A 12,500-nucleotide genomic window follows, 5' to 3' on the forward strand; every position below is an offset into this window, starting at 1 on the left:
TTTTGTTTGACAATACTTCGAACGTCAACAATAAGTGGCGTCACCCAGCATCGCTTAGAGCACCCTTAACATTAGAGCGAGCGGACTTGTGAAGTTGCTGCTACTTACATATTATGAATGTTTGGGTTTCCCGCTGTTAATGATCTGTCCGTTACAGCCTGCATGATTCGCCACTTTTTCAAGGTTTTTTTTCTGCGACTAAACGACTAACAAAATTTCGGTCGACTAAGCCTCTTCTAGTCGACTAACCGTTAGTGGACTATTAGCGGGCAGCCCTAGTGGACACATTCATGTAGTTGTTGTGGAGTTACATTGATCATCTCATCATCATGTTTAACTTCTCCACAAGTGTCCACAGTTCCTGAGGTCTTTATAAGAACGCTGTGACATGTTCTGGTCAATAGTGTTCAGTGCTCGTCTGTGCTCAACCACAGAACAGTTTCATGCTTTGCTGGATCTTTTGCCATTGCGTTAGAACTGGTCACTGTTGTCGCTTACGAAACCAAATGGCGGCGCCGTATGTGTAAACGTGCAGATTATGGGCCAGTAAGTGTTGTGTTGCAGTGTTGTGTGTAACTCATTACAAGTAACTTGAGTTATGTAATCAGATTACTTTTTCAAGTAACTAGTAAAGTAACGCATTACTTTTAAAATTTACAACAAAATATCTGAGTTAATTTTTCAAATAAGTACCGCTAGTTATTGACTGACAGTTCTCCTGACCCCGTGTTGAGAGAAATCGTAAGTGCAGAGGCGTTGTGTGTGTTGTGTGTGTGTGTGTGTGTGTGTGTGTGTGTGTAAACAAGATGGTCAGCTAGACTAAATGTGAGCATTTACATTAGTACTTGCACAAACAGATTCAGGATTCTTGTAAATGAATAAAATCAGTAAAATGCTAAATCTGAATACTATGCCAACCTCCAATAATTAAATATTAAATAAAACAAATATTTTATGCATTTAATCTCACTTAATTGACCAATGTACTTGCTGCTGACCTTTGATGATTCAATTAAACATGCATAAGCAAAAATTACTCTAGAATTTTTTTTTAAGTAAATTTTTTTATTATTTCTTTATCGGTAAAGTAAGTGTTAATCTTTTTTACTCCTGCATTCTATTCTTACGTTACCCAGAATGGCACTTTTTTGTTATAAAAACAAAAACAAAACAAGCCCTGCCCAGGTGGGAAAATAGTAACGCAAAAGTAACGTAATGCATTACTTTTCTTACAAAGCAACTAAGTAACGCAATTAGTTACTTTTTAAGGGAGTAACACAATATTGTAATGCATTACTTTTCACAGTAACAGTGGAGTACTCTACGTGATACGCAGGTATACGCCGTATACACACTGGAAAGGTCAAGGATTTCCGTATATCCACTTAAAAAGTGCAAAGATACGCAACAATGTCGTTTTGTGACATAACTTTCACACTTTCATTTATAAATTCACCCCGTCTGTGTTGCGAAGCACTGACTATTGGACCATTGCGGTGTCCCTGGCCTGTGACCTGGATCTGACGTCACTGAGGTACAACAGCACAGTTGCTTGGCGTCAACTTTTACGTATTTTCGGCCACGTTTTCGCTCGTAACTTCATGAAACATGCTCCGATCGTGGAAAATGACATTTGTACAATCATTGTTTACAGCAGATTCTCACTATTACAATGAGTCCAAAATCAGCCAGTAGAAGCTCTCGGTTGAGAAATGAGTCCAAAATCAACATAATCCATTGCATCGATCACGAGATATTCCTCACGGAGGAACAGTTTTAAAAACGTCCATTAGGGGGCGTCAAGGACTGAACAAAAAGGCTACATTGGTTTCAAATACTGTAACTTTTGATTATTTTATGCAATCACCACAAAATTTTATCCAGATGCAGCTCACATGAAGAGGAACTACATTTTACCTTATTTACCTTCCTGAGTTTTAATGAAGGAATAAGAAAGATATGTAAAATGATTATAATTTTTTTTTTTTCTCAGCATTTTCTCAGCATGAGAATGTTCAAATGTAATGATTTCAAAAAAAAGTTTTTTTTTTATCACAGTATACTCACTACAAAAAACTAGACTACACCACTGGCCGGAAATATTATAATAAGATCCTCTTGTACGTCAGAAGGGGAGCGAAATATGATCGGCTTATTTTATGACTTGCTTGCAGAGAAAGGCTCACCAAAACAAAGTTACTGGGTTTCACTTTTCACGTTTTCTGTGTTGGTAGAAGCACCCGATAATAGCACTTACACACGGGGAAAGCCAGATGTTCATGAAGTGTCCCCTTTAAAGGCAGTTCTCTCACCTTGATCAGCATGAACTTGTGCATGGGCTCGTACCACTGCAACAGAACCACACTGGACTCCAGCGCACAGCACAGGAACACACAGCCGTTCTGAGCGTTATGAGCTGCACACACACACACATGCATTTGTGTGAGCATTTGGGGAAATATTTATGCTTTTACTTGTGTATTTACGAATCGTGTATTTTGAGTTTTGTTTTGTAAATGTGTTATTTTTGAGGCTGATCTGGCTCCAGTGTGTTGATGTACAGAGCCAGGCTTTGAGGTAAAAGTTATCTGGATTCTCTCACCCACTGAACACGTCCTGCATCCCTTTGTGTCTGGAATCTTCGTGCTGATCGCAAACTTCCTGTTATGAGACGGCGAGAAAACAGATTAGATTATGTGGTTGTGTGTGTGTGTGTGTGTGTGTGTGCATCTGTGCTTTTCCTTTATATGGGTCACTTAGTCACAAAGTTCCGTTAAGAGTGATGGACGCTCTGTGTGTGAGAGTGTGACTTTGTGTGTGTGGTTTCTCTGTTTTAATGCATGTGTGGTTAGAATCGAACACCTCAGTGTTGCTGCAAACTGGTGTGTGTCAAACTGGTTAATGCGACCCTATTCTTCTATTTTAAAGGTTCCTGGTTTTGTTTTGGTTCCTCCTACTACATGTTCACTTCAAAAATCACTTTCATTTTCTGATAATATTCATTGCAGCATCAGCTCTTTTCAAGGGTTTCTACTCAGTTGGTCAGATGGCCCAGTCTGTTGTGATTGGTCTACTCTGCTCTGATTGGTCAGATGGCTCAGTCTGTTGTGATTGGTCTACTCTGCTCTGATTGGTCAGATGACTCAGTCTGTTGTGATTGGTCTACTCTGCTCTGATTGGTCAGATGGCTCAGTCTGTTGTGATTGGTCTACTCTGCTCTGATTGGTCAGATGGTCCAGTCTGTTGTGATTGGTCTACTCTGCTCTGATTGGTCAGATGGCCCAGTTTGTTGTGATTGGTCTACTCTGCTCTGATTGGTCAGATGGCTCAGTCTGTTGTGATTGGTCTGCTCTGCTCTGATTGGTCAGATGGTCCAGTCTGTTGTGATTGGTCTACTCTGCTCTGATTGGTCAGATAGCTCAGTCTGTTGTGATTGGTCTACTCTGCTCTGATTGGTCAGATGACCCAGTCTGTTGTGATTGGTCTACTCTGCTCTGATTGGTCAGATGACCCAGTCTGGGCTCAGTCTGTTGTGATTGGTCAGATGACCCCGTCTGTTGTGATTGGTCTACTCTGCTCTGATTGGTCAGATGGTCCAGTCTGTTGTGATTGGTCTACTCTGCTCTGATTGGTCAGATAGCTCAGTCTGTTGTGATTGGTCTACTCTGCTCTGATTGGTCAGATGACCCAGTCTGTTGTGATTGGTCTACTCTGCTCTGATTGGTCAGATGACCCAGCCTGGGCTCAGTCTGTTGTGATTGGTCAGATGACCCCGTCTGTTGTGATTGGTCTACTCTGCTCTGATTGGTCAGATGACCCCGTCTGTTGTGATTGGTCTACTCTGCTCTGATTGGTCAGATGACCCCGTCTGTTGTGATTGGTCTACTCTGCTCTGATTGGTCAGATGGCTCAGTCTGGGCTCAGTCTGTTGTGATTGGTCAGATGACCCCGTCTGTTGTGATTGGTCTACTCTGCTCTGATTGGTCAGATGACCCCATCTGTTGTGATTGGTCTACTCTGCTCTGATTGGTCAGATGACCCCGTCTGTTGTGATTGGTCTACTCTGCTCTGATTGGTCAGATGACCCCGTCTGTTGTGATTGGTCTACTCTGCTCTGATTGGTCAGATGGCCCAGTCTGTTGTGATTGGTCTACTCTGCTCTGATTGGTCAGATGGCCCAGTCTGTTGTGATTGGTGTACTCTGCTCTGATTGGTCAGATGACCCCGTCTGTTGTGATTGGTCTACTCTGCTCTGATTGGTCAGATGACCCCGTCTGTTGTGATTGGTCTACTCTGCTCTGATTGGTCAGATGACCCAGTCTGTTGTGATTGGTCTACTCTGCTCTGATTGGTCAGATGGTCCAGTCTGTTGTGATTGGTCTACTCTGCTCTGATTGGTCAGATGGTCCAGTCTCTTGTGATTGATCTACTCTGCTCTGATTGGTCAGATAGTCCAGTCTGTTGTGATTGGTCTCCTCTTCTTGGTTCCAGTCTCAGCTACATCTACAGTGGGGCGGGGCAAAGGAGACTGAGTCTGGGTTCTCCCAAGGTTTCTCTCTCCATTCTGTCACTGATGGAGTTTTGGTTTCTTGTCACTGTTGCCTTGGCTTTTGGCTTGCTTAGTTGGGGACATTTAATATTCAACAGTATTATTGATCTGCCTTACTTAAGGTGGACGATGACGCAATTTACTTCTAGAAACAAACTTTGTTGTATTATTTTCATGTTATCACTGTGAAGCTGCTTTGATACAATCTGTACTGTAAAAATCGCTATATAAATAAAGGTGACTTGACTAGACGTGACGTTGTTCAGCCAATGAAGACCACAAACTGGCAAATTATGCAAATTAGTTCTAAGCCTACACAGGTTCAGCAGGAAGTGAGACTGGAATTACTGACGACTCGTTTAAGGAAGTTCAGAATCGCTTCTTTCATTTAGGAGACAAAAAACTCAACTTATCTGAACTTTGATCTTTGAAACTTTGCAGACCTTTTACAATCACAAACTGCTGCATTACACACTGCACGAAAGGGAATATCTGAAAAAGCATAATATGGGCACTTTAATAATTTAAATGCATATGATGTAACAAAAGGAGGCAGTTACCGTGGCAACAGTCTGTGCGTGGGCAAGGCCACTATGCGATGCTCTCTGCGTGTGTGTTCGTACAGCTCCTTCAGCGCGTGCGAGTGCAGCTGCGAGGACTTCCCTGTTACACACATTAATCACTCTATCAGTCAGTGCCAGCAAGTTTATCACTGTCAAGCTGCAGTGTATTGTGTCAAAGCACATTTCCACCACATGAGAAAAAAAATCATGCTTTGGTAAATCATAATTATGACATAAAAAGTAGAAATTATGGCATACAAAGTCTAAATTATGTTTTGTGATTATTTATGTCAATGACTAAATTATGTACGTCAATGAGTTTTTAAATCATAATTTTGACTTTTTATGCCATAATTGTACCTTTTTATGTCATAATTTCAACTTTTCATCTCATTATTTTGATTTATTATGTCAAAATTTAGACTTACATAATTACATGACATAATCTTACATGACATAATCTGACTTTTTTCAATTAGAATTTTAACCTTTATGTCAAATTTGACTTTAATATCATAATCAGGACATTTAACGTCAAAATTCCAACTTAAGACATCGTAATTTTACCTTTCCAACTTAAGACATCATAATTTTACCTTTTTATGTCATAATTATGACTTTTTAAATCTGAATTTCAACTTATGTAAATGTTGACTTAAATATCATTAGGACTTTTTAAGTCCTGATTAAATTTGACTTTGAATTTCACCTTTTTGTCATAAATATTACTTTTTTAATTCTGGATTTCAAGTATGTCAATATCGAACTTAATATCATAATTAGGACTTTTTAAGTCAAAACCTTTTCAAGTCATTATTTCACCTTTTAATGTCATAATTAGTACTTAGTATGTCAGTTTCAACTATTTATGCCATAATTATGACTAAGTCACAATTTCACATTTTTATGTCATAATTATCACTTAGTCACATAATTGTGAATTTTTCATAATGTAAATATGTCATAATTTTGAATTTTTGATATAATCAGATTTTTTATGTCAATTTGGACTTTTTAATATCATAATTAGGAATTTTTGTGTTAAAAAATTGACTTAAAACGTCATAATTTCACCTTTTTATTTTATAACTGACTTTTTAGTGTCTGAATTTCAAAGTATGTCAAAATCGACATTAATATAATTAATCAGGAACTTTTAAGTAAAAATGTAAACTTTTTATGTCACAATTTTACCCTTTTTATGTCACAATTATGACTTTTTGTCAATTTAAACTTTTTAATATTATTAGGGCTTTTTGCGTCAAAATTTTGACTTCTTAAGTCTGAATTTCAAATTAATCAATATTAGTCAAAATCGGTTTTAATATCATTAGGACTTTTTATGTCAAAACTTTTTTTCTCACAACAGTAAATCATAATTTCACCTTTTTGTCATAATTAGGACTTAGTATGTCAGTTTTCACTTTTAATGCCATAGTAATTTTATTACTTAAGTCATAATTTTACTTTTTTATGTCATAATTTAGACTTTTTGTCATTTGTCATTTACAAAATGAATAATGTTATTTTTGTGTGTATTATATAAAGCGCTACATAAATAAAGGTGATTGACATGCAGGTTCCCATGATCTCCATCTGATTGTTCCTCACCTGAGACGGACATTAAGACGTTCCCGATGGTGTAAACCCACACACACTTTCCCGGAAACAGCTGAGAGAGAGAGAGAGAGACAGAGAGAGAGAGAGACAGAGAGAGACAGAGAGAAGGATCAGAACGAGCTGTAAGTGTCATCAGGAATGAGTGTGTGTGTGTTTGAGTCTCTCACCAGCTCCATGGTGGTCTCAGACCCGTTGAGGTTTAGTGTGAAGATGCCCTCATCGGCCCCAAAAATCAGGTGTTGATCTAAACCAGAGAGCAGGAGCGTTACTGAGGGTCTCGGATCAGAACACACTCCAGAAGAAGATGGAGAACGCGTACCTTTAGTGACGGGATGCTCCCATGAGGTCGAGCAGTTGAGCTTTAGAGGACAGCCGTGGAAAACCTTCCTGAAGACGATCTGCTCATCATCAACACACACACAATATAACACTGTGACTTATATAATGCAACTAACATCAAGCATCAATCAATTATTATCAAATATAATAATTAATATTTGACAACATTTCTGAATGTAATATTTTTTCTCTCAAAAATGCAATTTAATTTAACCTTTTCAATTATTTGCAATTTAATCTAAGAAATAATTGAAATATTATAACATTCAGAAATGTTGTAAAATAATTTTAATAATAATATGTTTTCTCTCAATAATTTGATATAGTTTAATTTAAACTTTTGAATTATGCATGATTTAAAAATCATTTAACAATATTTCTGAATTTACTAATAATTTTTTTCTCTCAACAATGAAATTTAATTTTAACTTTTAAATTATTTCTAATTTAATTTAAGAAATAATTTAATTTAAAATAAACAATTTAATTATTAGAACATTCAGAAATATTTTACAATATTTTTTCTCTCCAAAATGTAAGTTTAATTTAAACTTTTAAATTAAATGATTTAAACATTTAATTAATTAATTATTTAATTAATATAATATTAAGAAATATTTGACAATAGTCTGAATTTAATAATGCTATTTTCTTCTCTCTACAATTCAATATAATTAAATTTAAAATTAATTTAATTATTATAACATTCAGAAATATTTGACAATATTTAAGAATTTAAAAATATTGTTTTCTCCCAGCAGTGCAATTTAATTTAAACTTTTAAATGATTTCTAATATAATTTAAGTAATAATTAAATTATTATTTGACAATATTAATAATTAATATTTGACAATATTTCTAAATGTGATAATATCTTTTCTCTCAATAATGTAATGGTTTAATTAAAACTTTTACATTATACATGATTTAAACATTCAATTAATTAATAATTTAATTATTTTAATATTCAGAAATATGTAAATATTTCTGAATTTAATAATAATATTTTTTCCTCAACAATTCAATGTAATTAAAATTAAATTGATATAACATGCAATATTTGACAATATTTCTGAATTAAATAATATTTTTCTCTCTCAAAAATGCAATGTAAGTCAATTTAAACCTTTAATTTAATTTAATAAATGATCATAACACTCAGAAATATTTGACAATATATTTAAACTAAATAAATTATTTAATTATTATAATATTCAAAAATATTTCGACAATATTTCTGAATTTACTAATATTATTTGTTCTCTCGACAATTCAATGCAATCCAATTTAAACTATTCATTTAAATGTTTAACTTTTAATTAATAATATTTGTTCTCAGTGTGACCTTATTCCCGCCCGGAGAAGCAGGTCGAACACGTACCGGTGGTTTCCTGATCACTGGACACACACACTGGACCGGATCCTGAACGAGAGCGAGAAACACACAGTCAGACGCTATAAAGTATAAACCACTTCCTGAGAGCGAGAGCATGAAGCATGAAACCGAGACTCTTGCAGATGCAGAGCAGGAGATTGAGAGATCGAGACACCGATCACACACACACTTACACTCACTTACAGGAAAATAACACAGTCTTGCAGGAGATCCAACACACTGGGCCTCACACACACTTCCTAAACTCTAACAACACTTTCTGTAAAGCCGCTTTAAAACGATAAAAGTACAAATAAATAAGTTGAATAGAGAGTGTAACTGAATTGACTGAATGAGACGCACCTGTGGAGCTTGTCTTCTTCTGCGGTCTTTCTTAGGCGGCAGTTCAGGAGGAAGAAGCTCCAGCGGAGGAGGATCAGTGTGAAAACTGGAGAACGCAGAGGGATCTACACACACACACACACACACGGAGCAGATCAGGAGCAGTGTTGTGTGTAACTCATTAAAAGTAACTTGAGTTATGTAATCAGATTACTTTTTCAAGTAACTAGTAAAGTAACAAATTACTTTTTCAAATTTACACAAATTTGTCTGTGTGTGTGAGACACTCACCTGAGTTGACGTTGCGTACGGAGCGTGGGCGTGGGACGGGTCGAGTGTGTGTGCGTGTGTGTGTCCCACTGGACGTCCTGAAGAGTGGCGTCGGGGGGGTGACGGACAGAGCTTTACTGTGGTCCTCGTCTGCGGTCACACTCTCCTCTGAACTCGTGCGGGGCTTCGGCTGCTCACACACACACACACATATGCTTCATAAACACACTTTCTTAAAGCTAAATATAACAGCAATTAGTCAAATCAAATCAAATCAAGTATATTTGTATAGCGCTTTTCACAATACAGATTGTATCAAAGCAGCTTCACAGTATTAAAATAAAATAATACAACAAAGTTTGTTTCTAGTGGAATTTATTGATTGATAGAATAAAATTAAATATCCCCAAAATATCCCCAACTGAGCAAGCCAAAGGCAACAGTGGCAAGGAACCGAAAAAACTCCATCAAGTGACCTAATGGTGTCCTAAAACTCCATCAGGTGACCTAATGGAGAAAAAAAAAAAACCTTGGGAGAACCCAGGCTCAGTCGGGGGCCAGTTCTCCTCTGGCATTTATGAACTAGAGGCCGGATTGTAGTTTGAAACTGTGAGATTAACAATATTATATGAATGCCTGGCTGAAATTAGTCAACATTTTAGTCTTTTTATGAATTAATTTTCATATTTCATATAATTTTCCCTATATTTCAGGTTTTACTATGTTTTTTATATATATATTTGTTAGATTATAGTGTTGAGCATGAATAACAGGATTTAACAGGACTGTAAATGTTTAATGTAACGTTTCTTCTGAAGTCTTTAATGTCTCTGATCTTACTTTAGGAGGAAGAGGAGGAGGAGCTTCATCGCTGTACTTCAGTGTGCTACTAAACAGAGAAGACTCATCAGATCATTCATAACTCAATAACAGACTGATGTGTGTGTGTGTGTGTGTGATTATTGCTGAAGTACCTCAGTGAATGACTGACAGGTCTGTGGTGGAGAAGAAGGTTAGAGACATGATTAATAACCACAGATACAATCATACACACAATCACATATGCATGAGGAGGACGCTTATGGTGAATCAGTAAAATGAACAATGGAATTATGATGAACAATTAACAAAACATGTAAAAAAAAATTATATAAATAAAAAATAAATAAAAAAATGAACAAAACATGTTCAGAGTGTGGATTTAATTCTGGCTAAAATCATATTTAGTTCCCTGAAAAAGCTCCTAATCTTTGTTGTTACTGTTAATTAAAACTTTTAGAAATCAATGAAAAATCTATTTTGTTTATTGAAATAATATATATTATTTAGCATTTAAAATGAATTAAAAACAAATATAAAATAAAATATAAATAAAATATATATTTTTAAAACATCAATAGAAAAATAAAAATGTTGCCTTGGCAATTAACTGAAATAAATAAGTTGAATTAACCTGAAATAAAAATGAAAGGTAAACAGAATTATGAAAAAAAACCCGACTAAAATTCAAATAAAAACTAAAAACTAAATAATAAAATAAAATAAAATATTAATAGAAAAATTTAAAAACAACAATGGAAAAATAGAAATGTTGCCTTGGCAATCAACTGAAATAAATAAGTTGAATTAATCTGACATAAAATGAAAGGTAAATATAATTATTTAAAAAAAGAAAAGAAAAACGCCTCGATTACGACTGTGGAGGGAACGAGACGCTGTGTCGATTGACGCTAAAGGAACGATTTGTGCGATGATGTCTTGAAGTCAGAGATCAGTCCAATGGTGAGGCGGGTGACGTCAGAGGCGGGTGACGTCAGAGGCGGGTGACGTCAGAGGCGGGTGACGTCAGAGGCGGGTGACCTCAGAGGCGGGTGACGTCAGAGGCGGGTGACGTCAGAGGCGGGTGACCTCAGAGGCGGGTGACGTCAGAGGCGGGTGACGTCAGAGGCGGGTGACGTCAGAGGCGGGTGACCTCAGAGGCGGGTGACGTCAGAGGCGGGTGACGTCAGAGGCGGGTGACGTCAGAGGCGGGTGACGTCAGAGGCGGGTGACCTCAGAGGCGGGTGACGTCAGAGGCGGGTGACCTCAGAGGCGGGTGACGTCAGAGGCGGGTGACGTCAGAGGCGGGTGACGTCAGAGGCGAGTGACCTCAGAGGCGGGTGACGTCAGAGGCGGGTGACGTCAGAGGCGGGTGACGTCAGAGGCGGGTGACGTCAGAGGCGGGTGATGTCAGAGGCGGGTGACGTCACGAACCAGGAAACTATGAAGCCTGCCCAAACACAGCAGCGCTAGCTTCTTAAGGTCTGAGCAAGTTGCCTACAGGCACGTAGGAGATGTGGCAGGTGACGCAGCGGGAGCCAGAGCTGCATCTACGCATTTCGTGAAAGTTTTGGTATGCTTTGCCCCCGAAAGCAAACCTCAGGAACTTCCTGTGATATGGAAGGATGGAAATGTGGAAGTATGCGTCCTTGAGATCTATCGTGACAAACCAGTCCTCGGATCTGATCTGTGGGACGACTTGTCTCAGTGTTAAGATTTTGAACTTTAGCTGCATGACTGACTCGTTCAGAACTCTCAGATCCAAAATCGGACGCAATCCCCCCCCCCCCAATCCTTCTTGGGAATGATGAAATACCGACTGTAAAACCCGGTGTCCCAGCTGGACAGAAGTACATGTTCTATGGCCCCTTGCTCCAACAAGTTTTTCACTTCTTGTTCCATTACCAGAACCTGTTCGGGGCCAACCACGGTGGATAGGACCCCCATAAACCTGGGCGGGCGAGACCCAAACTGTATTTGGTAACCCTTTTCTATGGTCTGCAGGACCCAACGAGAAATATATGGCAGTAGCTTCCACGCTGTCTACGAGAGGTACCAGCCTCTTGAGACTGGCTTCTGGATTTTGTTGTTGTTGTGCAATCAGCCCGACGCCCTGTAACGGCGAACCGGCAGGGAAGGACCGAACTGACTGCTCTAGGACCCTCCTCATAGGGGGCGGCCATCCCAGGACCACTACGTTTCCAGGTGGACCCTGAGATATGTGCTCGCTGATTGTATAGTGAGATGTTTGTGGACTATAAACTGGTTTATCCCATGATCTCGACGCCTCGGTGTTGTTGAGATGTTGAGACTGTGAACGAGAGGGGAGGAAGCGTTTGTCTAGTTTGCTTCTAGAACGAACGTCCTGGTTATCTGCCGGCCAATCAATGCTTAATCTTTCAGTCGCTCTCGTTACAACCTCAACAAGCTCCTCAAAAGCATGAGGCTGAGGTGGCGAGTCCTCAGTATCTCCTGCTTCGACACTAACAACATCTAGCTCCTCAGAACTAGATAGCTGCAGTGTCGTGCCTCAATCAGGGCGGAAGTAACCGCAGCGCGTGCTTCCAAACCCAGAGATAAGGCTGGGCCCGTCTCTAACCCCGCTGACAAATCCATTTGTGA

At 38.3% G+C, this 12,500-nt stretch overlaps 1 protein-coding gene across 4 annotated transcripts in view; it reads right to left on the minus strand.

The window, feature by feature from the left end:
- Positions 1–12,500, minus strand: part of map4k1 (mitogen-activated protein kinase kinase kinase kinase 1) — a 36,933-nt gene that overhangs the window by 4,879 nt on the left and 19,554 nt on the right. For 2 of the 4 annotated variants that reach the window (XM_084127306.1, XM_084127304.1), the window contains exons 17-27: positions 10,034–10,054; positions 9,900–9,945; positions 9,081–9,249; positions 8,811–8,914; positions 8,454–8,495; positions 7,052–7,130; positions 6,900–6,976; positions 6,724–6,784; positions 5,110–5,212; positions 2,603–2,661; positions 2,313–2,416 (exon numbers count right to left, since the gene is read on the minus strand). In XM_084127306.1, coding sequence (XP_083983432.1) covers positions 2,313–2,416; positions 2,603–2,661; positions 5,110–5,212; positions 6,724–6,784; positions 6,900–6,976; positions 7,052–7,130; positions 8,454–8,495; positions 8,811–8,914; positions 9,081–9,249; positions 9,900–9,945; positions 10,034–10,054 — 865 coding nt within the window. Of the gene's footprint in view, positions 1–2,312; positions 2,417–2,602; positions 2,662–5,109; positions 5,213–6,723; positions 6,785–6,899; positions 6,977–7,051; positions 7,131–8,453; positions 8,496–8,810; positions 8,915–9,080; positions 9,250–9,899; positions 9,949–10,033; positions 10,055–12,500 lie in introns of all 4 variants that reach the window. The other 2 variants (XM_084127305.1, XM_084127303.1) reach the window with 1 other exon arrangement.

The sequence above is a fragment of the Abramis brama genome (genome assembly GCF_963993115.1).
Source record: "Abramis brama genome assembly, chromosome: 10".
In the NCBI taxonomy this organism is placed as follows: domain Eukaryota; kingdom Metazoa; phylum Chordata; class Actinopteri; order Cypriniformes; family Leuciscidae; genus Abramis; species Abramis brama.